The sequence below is a fragment of the Spermophilus citellus genome (genome assembly GCF_964194105.1).
Source record: "Spermophilus citellus genome assembly, chromosome: 2".
Lineage (NCBI taxonomy): Eukaryota > Metazoa > Chordata > Mammalia > Rodentia > Sciuridae > Spermophilus > Spermophilus citellus.
In genome coordinates, this window is record NC_138183.1 from 202,834,310 (window position 1) to 202,846,772 (window position 12,463).

The 12,463-nt window shown below is 43.5% G+C and overlaps 1 protein-coding gene across 4 annotated transcripts in view; it reads right to left on the minus strand.

Annotated features, from left to right (window-relative positions):
- Positions 1-6,755, minus strand: part of SCUBE2 (signal peptide, CUB domain and EGF like domain containing 2) — a 77,240-nt gene extending 70,485 nt beyond the window's left edge. The window contains exons 1-2 of one of the 4 annotated variants that reach the window (XM_081282522.1): positions 6,238-6,755; positions 4,821-4,943 (exon numbers count right to left, since the gene is read on the minus strand). In XM_081282522.1, the coding sequence (XP_081138648.1) occupies positions 4,821-4,943; positions 6,238-6,355 (241 nt within the window). In that variant the 5' untranslated portion in view covers positions 6,356-6,755. The remainder of the gene's footprint in view (positions 1-4,820; positions 4,944-6,237) is intronic. The other 3 variants (XM_081282521.1, XM_081282524.1, XM_081282523.1) reach the window with 3 other exon arrangements.
- Positions 6,756-12,463: the final 5,708 nt, after the last annotated feature.

The following is a 12,463-nucleotide window of genomic DNA, read 5'->3' on the forward strand; positions in this document are numbered from 1 at the left end:
AAACAATGGGAAGGAAATCCCAATGGCTGAAGCTGGAATGATTTGAGCCAAAAATAAATTATTATACATATAATAAAATCAACTCCCATAAGTCCACAGTGTTGTATAAGTACATACATAAATAAATGCATAAATAAATAGGAAAGAAAAAGCAGTTTTTTCTTAAGAAGAATCTCAATTAATAGATGTATGAGGAATGAGGAAAGTACAAAAAAAATGTAGGCACACATCACAGTAATAATTGTTGCAGGGAAGATCCAGAACTGTATCCCAACATCCTTAGATAAACATTTAAGAAGAAACAATATTGACCCTGGGCTCAAAGTATCTTCCCCAAATATGTTTCTATTGTAATGGGAAACCAGTAGTAACTATGAAGTGGAGAAACCCAGCAGATACTGTCTTAACCAGGTGACCAAGGTTAAAAAAAGCTAGAAATGGAATATGATGACATCTGTCTCCCTGATGTGATCCACTGAAAAGAACACACAGCATTTCTATGGTGGTCCTGCCCCAAATAAATAATCTCAATCTTATCATTGGAAAACACAAGACATTCTCTTATATCAATTCTTTTTTTCTTTATAACTTTATTTATTTATTTTTATGTGGTGCTGAGGATCTAACTCAGTGTCTCACATGTGCTAGGCAAGCTCTCTACCACTGAGCTACAACCCCAGCCCCTTATATCAATTCTTATCTTGAGAAAACATAAGACAAACAAAGCCAGCAGTATTCATAAAAAAAAAAAAAAAAAGAATGTCAATGTCATGAAACACCAGGAAAGACTGAAGAAGTGTTACAGATTGGGTGAGACAAGAGAGAAGCACCGGCTGAATATACTGTGGGACCTTGAATTCAGTTCTGGAACAGAAAAATAATATCAGGGGGAAATTGGTGAAATCCGAATAACATTTACAATTTAGTGAATAACATTATGCCCGTGTTAATTTTCTGGTTTTGTAAGCTAGTAAAATTAGAGTAAGATGAGCAAAGGACATAGATGAATTCTTTACTGTTCTGCACTCGAAATAAAAAATATAAAGGGGGCTGGGGATGTGGCTCAAGTGGTAGCGCGCTCCCCTGGCATGCGTGCAGCCTGGGTTCGATCCTCAGCACCACATACAAACAAAGAGGTTGTGTCCGCCGAGAACTGAGAAATAAATATTAAAGAAATTTCTCTCTCTCTCTCTCTCTCTCTCTCTCTCTCTCTCTCTCTCTCTCTCTCCCCCCAACTCTCTCTTTAAAATAAATATATATATAAAGGGCCAGGGATGTAGCTCAGTGGCTCAATCACTTATCTAAAGCCACTTCTGAATCACATTATTTAAAAAAAACTACTTATTTCAGGCCCATACTTCCATTCCTCTAATATTTTGTAGAAGAAACTTTATGGAAGATAATTCCAGTCACTCCAGGCAAACCCAGTTCCCATTTGTGAGAGTAATTATGAGCAGTGAGGCTGGTGAGAATCACAGCACAAATGATACCTTGGGTTGGGCCCCAGAGACTAAAAAATTAGTAAACACAGCAACACAGATAAAGGAGTAATATCTATGAATATCCACATCTTTGAATCCTTACAATCTTTATTTCTCTCCTTTTCCTTCTTAAAAGAAAATTTCCATTTCTGAACTCTTGGAGCAAGAAATCCAAACTAAACAGGGATATTCTGACTCACAACATTAATACTACAAGTATTCAAAACACCAAATCATTTCAGGTTTTAGGTTTTTTTTTAAATATTTTATTTTTCAGTTCTACACAATATCTTTGTTTTATTTATTTATTTTTATGTGGTGTTGAGGATCGAACCCAGGGCCTCGCACAAGTGAGCTCTACCACTGAGCCACAACCCCAGCCCTCAGATTTTAGTTTAACATGATAGTACAAAGAATATGTATTTTTTTTTAAAGAGAGAGGAGAGAGAGAAAGAGAGATAGAATTTTTTTAATATTTATTTATTTTTTTTTAGTTTTTGGCGGACACAACATCTTTGTTTGTATGTGGTGCTGAGGATTGAACCCGGGCCGCACGCATGCCAGGCGAGCGCGATTGAACCCGGGCCGCACGCGTGCCAGGCGAGCGCGCTACCGCTTGAGCCACATCCCCAGCCCCAAGAATATGTATTTGTTGTTAACAGTGATTACCTGTGGGTAAAGGGATGAGAAGTGCTTTAATTTTCTCAACATTTTTGCATTTTGATTTTTTATAACAATAATCATAGATTATTTAAAAGCAAATCGAAATATATAAAAACAACAATGCCAATTATTAGTTATTTTAAACTAAATAGTAGCCTTTTTCTATTGTACTCTGCTAGCAATTCAATTTCACTTGTAATATGTCAAACAAGAGCTCAGAGTAAGGAAACTCTTGCCAGGTGTCACTTGAGACATCATTTATTAAAGACATATTTTATCTAAAAGAAACCAATGACACAGTTTTGTGCCCCTGGAGAATATACAGTGACTACAAGATATGTTATATACACATGGTAAAAATGTGATTTTTTCCCCCAAGCAGAGAAGCAACATGTGAATTCTGATACTGCAATTAGAATATTTAATACAGAGAGGGTGTGATATGGAGGAATTGGCATAGAGATGTTTGTTTCTGGAAGTCTTTTGACCTCCCAAGACACAGGGCAGAGCAAGAGAGAGACAGAGACAGAGATGGCTGTCAGAGATGGCTGTGGCTGCCTGCCTCTGAGAAAAATACAAACGTGGCTTCACAAACACAAGGGTTTTAAAGAGGGACCACCAATCCCTCCCTGACTGTGAACCTGACTCAGATCTGCGCTTCTCTGGCACAAAAGAGAGTTTCCCAAATGATTTCCCAAGGAGTGTCTTTACCTACCACAAAACCCAAATTTTCCCATTATAATTCCATTTTTCAAATCCCAGGATGTCTCAGGTAAGACCAGGAGGTGGGGGCTGGGAGAGATTAAGTCATTGCTACAATACTACAAATGCACTTGACAGTCACCTCTTTAATCATCTAAATATTCTGTACCTAGATATTTCATTCACAGGTTCGAGTATTTTTGGAAAATACCTTGTGTCAAGGTGTCAATGATTGAGCTCATCTTGCACAGTCATTTATTTAAAAACTAGTGCCAGGCACGATGGTGCATGTCTGTAATCCTAGATATTTAGGAGGCTGAGGAAGGAGGATTGCAAGTTCAAGTCTAGCCTGTGCAACTTATTGTGAGATTCTGTCTCAAAATTTAAAAAAACAGAAAGAACTAGGGATGTAGCTCAGTGGTAGAGCCTCCCTGGTTCCAATCCAGTACCAAAATAAAACAAAACAAAAGAACAAGAACGAGTGTTTACCACATACCAGGCAGTACTAGATATTACACACTGTTCCAAACACCAAGAACCTTCATTACTCAGAGGCCACAAGATGAAACAGATTGGTTTGAAACATTAGGGTTTGAACACGAGGTCATTAAAAGGCACTAAAATAGGTATGTATTAAAAGTTTTCCTCCTGTCTAATGAGGTATTTTTCAAAGTGCTTAGCAGGGACTTTGACTACTCACTATGTAGGTTTAGATCCTGCAAGTATTCAGGTCAGTTTCTGCCAGGGTTAAGCCCAAGTTGTAAAGAGTATAAAACCTCTCAGACTAAAGGGATTGGGTCCAGAGGCAGGAGGGAGTTGCAGGAATGAATTCAATGCACCTCATCAATTTTAAACTTCTTCCTGCATAGGAAGACTATAAGTAATATAAATAGTAGGATTTCTGGCCAGGTTCAGTAGTGCAAGCCTGAAATCCCAGCTACTCGGGAGGTGAAGGCAGGAGGCTAAGGCTGTAGGATCGCAAGTTCAAGGCCAGCTTGGACAATTTAGAAACCCTGCCTCAAAATAAAAAAAAAAAAAATTAAAATGACTAGGAATGTTGCTCTATGGTAGATAGACCCTGAGTTCCAATTCCAGTGCTGCTAAATAAATAAATAGTATGATTTCTTACCCAACCAAAGGGGGACAGAAACAAGCTGAGTGAATATATAAGAGAGGTGGAGCTGGGACAGAATCGGGGTAGAGACATGACCTTTTTTCCACCAGCAGACTTGTGTGATCATTGCCACAAATCCCCTGAGCCTCGATGTCCCCATCTGAGTGATAGATTGGACCAGAGCTCCATGAAGAGCCTACCAGCTCCACTGTATGATGATTTCCATCCCTAAGAACAGCCTTCTCCTGTGAGTGCCCAGTCTCCATCAAGTTCTGAACTTTAAAGTTCATGACACTGAACTAATCCCCAGTGGGCAGAGTCTGGACTTTGCATTCCCAGATCTGAAGCACTAACGGTTAAAATACTCCTTTACACACATCTTTCAAGGGTGAAATTTCAGCTCAGATAAGGTGTAGCTCTAAAGCTTGGCAAGTCCCAATGCCAAACATCTCAAAGCCATGAACAGGACGGAGCCTCCAGAGCCAGAAGGAGAGGGCAAGATTCCAGCACTCGATCTCCAGTAAGGGGGTGCATATTGCGCCAGGGAGACAGGATCAGCCCTGCTCTGGCAGGCACAGCTCTCCCATGAGCATGGCTGAGTGGGACCAAAAGAAACTAAAACACCTCTTATCATTTCTACAAGCTCAACAAAAGGACATTTCAAAGCCAGTTAAAACTATGATCAACCCTAACCTGATGTTTACAGTCAAAGCTTTAAGGATCTGCAATACATTTCAGACAGCAGGTGGTGTGATTCAAGACGGAGGCAGCACTTTTACCAACATGAGTGTCCACTATGAGAGGTAAGGAGGTGGAAGTTGCCCTACTAGCCCACCTACAATGGTCCCCAAGTCACTTACCTTCACACTGCCTGCCCTGCCCTTGGTAGCCAGGTTTGCAGGAGCACTTGTAAGAGGTGGGTGTGTTCTGACACAGGGCATCTGTATGGCAGTCATCTAGCCCTTGGGCACACTCATCCACATCTGTAAAAGAGCACAGCAAGCACCTGATTTGGTGTCCAAGTCATGTGTGATCTGGCTTGGCCCTCTTTAACATCACCTTCCACCAGCCCACCCCTCTTGACTCCTCAGAACCAAAAGTGCTTGAGAGCCCTGGGATGAGCCATACCATGTCCAGGTCCCTATTGCTAGGTCCATCTGGTTTCCTCTAATTGGAATTACTCCACCATCACCAACTGGCCTTCAAGACTTGGTTCAGATTCACCTCCTTCTGGAAGCCTGCCATGACTCTCACCATAGGGGAGTTATATGCTATCCTGTGCTCTCCTTTCACAGCACACATATCATGTAGGGTTGTCATTATTTCCTGGCTGTATCTTCACTAGACAATGTCTTGACTGAGTCATGGCCTTGATATCAAGCCAGCACAGTGCCTGGCACATAAGGAAACAACATTAAAATGCCTTCGGAGGGAAGAACCAAATTGGCAATACAGCTCTGAAAGGAGAGAAGTTTTCTGTCACCCAGAGGTTTACCCTGGGCTCTGAGCAAAAACTATCCAGAGCTCTCAGATGGAGCAAACCCGATATAGTGCCCAACTGCCCCACCCGCACCCCTGCCCATGCTCTTCACCTGGGAACTGGCCTTCGCAAAAGTATTTCCTGGGTTGACCCCTCTCCAGGATGTTAATGTAAAACGAGAGTTTTGAAAGTATTACAAGTCCAGTTAGTGCAGAATTTCCAGAGTTCTTACCTCTGGCTGCCCAAAATCTAGGCTGGTTGCTGCTTAAGGACATTTCCAAGTTTTCAAACCGCGATCATTCCGATCATTCCGCAGATACAAGTTGACCCCGAGGGCCACTAGGAGAACTTCCCATATAAAAGAAAAAGCCAGGGAAAGGCTGCTCTGGCCTCCTGGATGTACCCCAAGCTTGGCCCTCAGTTTCCCCATCTACACAATGGGGACCTGGCCTGGAGGCCCCAATACTCTCCTCCCTGCTCAACTGCTACAAACTGACCAGCAGGCACTTTTGGGGGAAGGCGGGAGCAGAGTCCCTGGGCTATGGGATGTAAACTGTCAATAGCCCAGGGTCCGAGACTGGGCCAGGGAAATCAGGCCCTGGGCCTCTAGCCCAAGCGATAGTGGAGCCTCGGCCTGGTCAGCGGGTGAGGGCCCCAGGAGAGCAAGGGCCACGCGAACTCCAGCCGCCAAGCCCCTGGTCCCGCGCTGCCGGCCCCCAGGACACTCTTCCCACCGCCCGCCTTCTCGTCCGAGTCGCCGCGGTGTGCCAGGTGCACCCTAGCGGACGGACACTCACCTTCTGGCTGCCCGGTGGAGCGGCCCCGGCTCGGCGGGACGGTCGCCGTCAGTAGCAGCGGCAGCAGCAGCAGCAGCGCCCGGGTCGCCCCGGGACGGCCGCAGCTCGCGGCACCCATGGAAGGCGCGGCGGCTGCGGGCAAAGGCGACGCAATGCGGGCGACGAGCGCGGCGTCGGCAGCTCCGGGAGGTGTGTGCGGGCGCCCTGCCCGCCGCGCTCTGACACCCCCGGCCGGGCCCCGCCCGCTCCCCGAGCCCCGGCCTCATTTTCACATGGTCCTCCCCGGGCCGGGGCGGGCGGCGCGGGGGGCAGTGCCTCCCCGCCCGCCCTTGCCCCTCCCCGGCCCCGGGCGGAGGGGGCGCGGCCGCGGTGGCCCGAAGGCGGCTGTCAGCCTGCCGGGACGGGCCTGGCGGTGCCCGCGTCCCGCGCAGTCCCCGGCACCAACCGCTGCTACCGCACCCGCTGGGCTCCAGCGCTCCAAGAACCTTGTCGGTGCTCCACCGGTTCACAGTGTCCTACAACTTGACCCACTACCTCTTGTGAGGACGAATAGTCTTACTAGCCTGAAAAGTTCGGTTACAGGGTACCCCGAAAGTGTCCAGTATGGTTCCCAAACTCCAAAGCCGTCTTGGGGCTACACATACTCTTAACACTGTGAGTAGCACTCAAGAAAACAGCAATGCAAATGGAGAGAGTGGCAGCTTCTCTGTTGACGCCTGCACATACCCGCAGCGTTCTCCATACTGCTCAACCCACACCCTCTGATTTCCCATCCCACAACCCTTTGAAGACACCGGCCCACTTGTCCCACTGTGGGTCACGATGTCACAGAAAGAAACACACTTCTGGACTTAGAATCACTGCAAAAAAAAAAAAAAATGTTCCTTTCACTGTAAACCAGTTAAATGTTATTTTCTTGAAGGGAAACGTGTCTAGAGATCAAGAATGGGCCAGCAACAAAAAAACAAACAAACAAACAAAAAACGGCTCCAACTTTTCCTGGAATGCAGGTGGCATTGATGACCATCTAAACTCATAAACATCAGGTCTGGCCAGCCTGCCATTCGGTTCTCCAAGCTTAACAGTCCTTACAAGGGAACACAGGCACCAGGTCTTCCTACATCACCCTAGGCACAGATGAGATGGTTGCAGCTGTACACTAAGCATCACTTCAGGAACAAACAAGCCCTAGATGCAAGAAATGCCTTACTTAGGTATATGAGTGTTCTCCATTGAGTTTCTCTGCCCAGCATTTATTCCACTCTCTCCTATGAAAACACACATGATAATTCCTTTGGCGAATAAAACAAATGTCACAGAAAACCCCACTTAGGTCATGCACACAAACACAATTTTTTTTGGGGGGGGCACATTTGCTACCCTGAACTCCCACCCTCTGCACCCTCAGCATCTCTATCTGCTAGTAGCCACCCTGCCCAGGGCCCCTGCTGAGCCTGCCTCTTTGCAGGTGTTACTAGTGCTGCTGCTTGATGGAGAATTTGAGAAAATAAGTTTTCTATAGTTGTTTTCAGATTGACCTTTTCATTCGCAGCAAAGGCAGGCAGGTTGCATCCCTTTTTCTGTCTTCTGCTCCTCCCTCCCTCCCCTTTTGTGTTTGGTGCTGAGAGAGACATTCAGCTATTTCTAGTCATAGGATGGTTTTTACACATTTGTAAATCTTCACTTAGTGAAACGTTCTCTCCGTCTTTGTCTTTGTGTTCTTAATGGTAGCCATAAATTACCGCCTTCTTTTCTCTCCACTGCATCAGGCTTCATTGCTTTTGAAATGATCAAAGTTATTTCTTTTAAAATCCAACTAGAAACTGCCCATTGTGTGACACAGAGCTCTTTAGCTCCAGTCAAAGCATATAAATACATAAAGCTGCCTATTAAACTCTAGGGAGCCTCCTCCAATCCCCTTGGGCCTGGCAAAGAAAAAGGACATGTGCTATTCTTTCCCTCTCTGTTTCCCCAAGTTTAAGTATCAGTTGGAATACAAATTAATAATGATAAACCCCAGTGCTTCTCTGCCTAAGAGGGAAGTTTTTGTCATATTTCCTGGAAAAGTTCAGCATTGGTGTGAATCTCAAAAAATGTTCTGAACCCTTTTTTTGTTTATCCTGACTTCCATACAAATGTGCTTTCAGTTGGTTGGCTCTCGGACTCCTGGGCAACCTTCTGACACTTGAGATTAAAGTCAATATGGTTTACAACAGGGAATTTCCATAGGGGAAATGTCACTACTTTCAATGTCAGGAGGGACTTGGTTAGCCCCTGTGGTAGCTGCTGTCTGCCCTCTATTGTCCAGCTGAGGTCCCCACAAAACTTCTCAGAAAGGCCACAACACTTTCCCTGGACTGAGGCTGATTCTCTGTCCCCTCACAGCAGGCTGAGAGGCCATGAACCAGGCCTGAGGGGGCAGGAGGCCTAGCCAGCCCAGTATCACTGGGTACCTTTCAGTGCCTGTCTTTCCTGACATCTTGAGCAGCCTCTGAGAGGTTGACTACTTCCTCCTTGTGGAAACACTCCCTCTCCAGGTTTTCATCGAAGCAGGAAAACTCCTGGTTTTCCTCCCACCTCTCAGGAAATGCCTTCATCATCACCTTGGGATCCTCTTTCCAAAAGTTCTAGATGATTAAGTCATTCCCTTGATTCCATAATATAAATCACCAGTCTGCAGTGTCCTCTACTGCCTACTGGATACTACCTTGATTTCCTATAGGTCCCTCTGATTGAACATGTTCCAAACAGAGCTCATCTTCTTCCTCAATCCAGTTCTTTCTTGGTGCCCTCTCTTTCAGGGAAGAGCGCCAACATTCTGCTGCAACCAAGTCAGAGGCCTGGCAGTCATCCTGGACTTCATTCTTTCTCTTCCCACAACTTCCAATCATAATTTCTATCTTCTTACCATCTCTCTAAACCATCCTCTTCCTCCATGCCCATTGCCCAAACTCGGCCTCATCATCCCTCACCTGGTCTGTTGCTCCTCCTTTGTGATTCCCTACAGGTGTCCCTCCCTAGAATCTCATCTCTTTTCAGTACATCTAATTCAGGGGCTGAGAGAGTAAGATGTAAATTTATTTTTCTTTCTTTCTTTCTTTCTTTTTTTTCTTTTTCTTTTTTTTTTTTTTTGTACTGAGGATTGAACCCAGAGGTGCTTAATCTCTGAGCCACATCCCCAGCCATTTTTATTTTTTATTTAGAGACAGGGTCTCACTAAGTTGCTGAGGCTGGCTTTAAACTTGAAATCCTTCTGCCTCAGCCTCCAGAGTGGCTGGGATTATAGGCATGTGCCACTGTGCCTGGCAGATGTAAATTTCATCATATAACTTCCTGACTTCCTCAGGCCAAAGTAAAAACTCCCTTAGTATAGCTACTCAAGAATATTGGGCAATAACTATGGAGAAGAATGTGCCTGCCCACTTCTAGGTGGATGCCCAAAAGAAAAGAGTGCATCCATTCACCAAAAGACAGACATAGGAAGGTTTATAATAACTGTATTTATGCCATCACAGAACTGGAAATGACCCAGATGCACATCAACGAGAAAATGAACAAATTGTGAGATATTTATTCAATGGAATACTTGAGAAAAAGAAAATGAACAAACTCTGATATATGCAACAACACAGAGGCATGTTACAGACATTACGTGAGTAAAAGAAGCCAAATATAAAAGGGTACATTTGTATAATTCCACTTCTATGAAGTTTAAGAGCAAGCAGAATTAATTAATATTGATAGAGGCCAGAATAGTAGTTCCCTCTGGGGATGGATATTCTGGGAAAAAGCATGAAGAAAATTTCTGGAATGCTGGAAAAGTTCTAGATCTTGATCTCCATGATGATTATATGAGTTGATTATACATATGAAAAATTTGTTGGAATGTTGCCTTATGTTTAATGTACTTTATTGTATGTATGTTTTACCTCAATAACTTGAAACAAGAACAGCCTAGCCAAAGACCTTGATGATTTGATTCCATTCTGTTTTTCCAGTCTTCTCTCCTACCACTCCCTCACCTGTACTATGCTCCAGGGACATAAAACCGTGTCCTTGTACTAGTGGCTTGTCATTTTACCCTCACACATCTCTTCTTTTTTTTTTTTTTTTTTTTGTGTGTGTGTGTGTGTGTGTGTTTGTGTACTGGGGATTGAACGCAGGGGCACTTAACCACTAAGCCACATCCCCTGCCCTTTTGTGTTTTTTATTTTGAGATAGGGTCTCACTAAATTGCTTAGGGCCTTGCTAAATTGCTGAGGCTCATTTTGAACTGTAATCCTCCTGCCTCAGCCTCCTAATTCGTTGGGATTAAAGATGTGTGCTACCATGCCCAGCTAAACAATAATTTCTTATTCTGCCACCTATCTCAGATCTTGGAAACTACCATTCTACTTTCTGTTTTTATGAATTTAACTCAGTATCTCATCTGAATGGAATCATACAGTATTTGTGATTGGCTTATTTCACTTAGCATAATGTCCTCAGGGTTCAGCCATGTCATAACATGTATCAGAATTTCCTTCCTTTTTAAAGCTGAATAATATTCCATTGTATGTATATAATACCACATTTTTTTACACATTCATCTGTCAATGGACACTGGGATTGCTTCCGCTGTTGGTCTGCAATGACTGTAAATGTACAATTATCTATTCATGTCCCTGCTTTCAATTATTTAGTATATGCCAGAAGTGAAGTTGCTGGATCATATGGCAATTCTATTTATAATTTTTTGAGAAACTGCCATACTATTTACCTTAGCAACTGTACCATTTCACAGTCCCACCAGAAACATTTCCTATTCTTCTACATCCTTACCAACTCATATTATATTCCTTTTTAAATAATAGCCACCCTAATAGATGTGAAGTGTCATCTCATGGTGGATTTTGAATGGGTTTTCTGTTATCTACAGCCAAAAAACAATTCCTATTCAGTTTCATATAAACTTCCATTAGGTTACTTTGCTGAGTGGCAGGTGACCCACTGAGTAAGGTGGAAGATCATTGGGAAGGTCCAATCCTTTCAGCACCTGAAATAATAAATGATTATCTGATGCGTAGATTTGGTGCTCTCTTGACATACAGTCAAGACTCCATTTATTTCTTCAATAGTTCTAAAACTGCACTAACATTTTCTTTTGTTTACCCAAGGTTAAAAATCCTTCAAGGGTTGGTGGTATAGCTCATTGTCCGACCACTTGCTTATCATGAGCATGGCCCTGGGATTGATCCCCAATAGCTGAAAAAAAAAAAGAAAAAAAAAATAAAGAAAGAAAGAAAAAAGAAAATTCCAGCAAATATTTATTTTTAAGTGATAATAATTAACTTTGAGTGAATAATAAATGTCAGACATTATTCTAAGCACTTCATATGCAATCCTCATAAAAACTCTGTGAAGTCAATGCCTATTTTACAGAAAGGGAAACTGAAGTAAAGAGGGGTAATTTGCCAGTAGATGGTAGAACAAGCCCTAATGCCAGAAGTCTGGCTTCAGATCCCCTTTTTAACCACTGCTCTATTGAGCTCATATGTGTGCCAGCCATCATGCAAGGCACTCTGGGAGACACAAAGATGAATTACAGGCAAACCCTGTCCTCAAGGAGCTTAAAGTCCAGCAGAATGGGTGCGACATAACAGTACTTATTTTTAACACCTCTTCAAATGTGATAATTCCTGTTTAAAACCCTGTATGGCTCCTTCCCCTACATTATATGTACCATAAACTGATCTCACAGGCAACACCAGTTATGTAATTTACAGGGTTCCGTAGAAAATTAAAATGCAAGTCCTCTTAACCAAAAAGCATTAAAAAAAAAAAAAAGGCTTAAAAAAAAAAAGGGCTGGGGATGTGGCTCAAGCGGTAGCGCGCTCGCCTGGCATGCGTGCGGCCCGGGTTCGATCCTCAGCACCACATACCAACAAAGATGTTGTGTCCGCCGAGAACTAAAAAATAAATATTAAAAAATTCTCTCTCTCTCCTCTCTCACTCTCTCTTTAAAAAAAAAAAAGTGCTGAGTTTTGTTAGTTGATTTGATATTGGGCATTGAATCCAGGGGTGCTTTATTACTGAGATATATTTTCCACTTTTTTGTGGAGGGTACTAGGGATTGAACTCAGGGGCACCCAACCACTGAGCCACATCCCCAGCCCTATTTTGTATTTTATTTGGAAACAGGGTCTCACTGAGTTGCTTAGTGCCTTGCCATTGCTGAAGCTGGCTT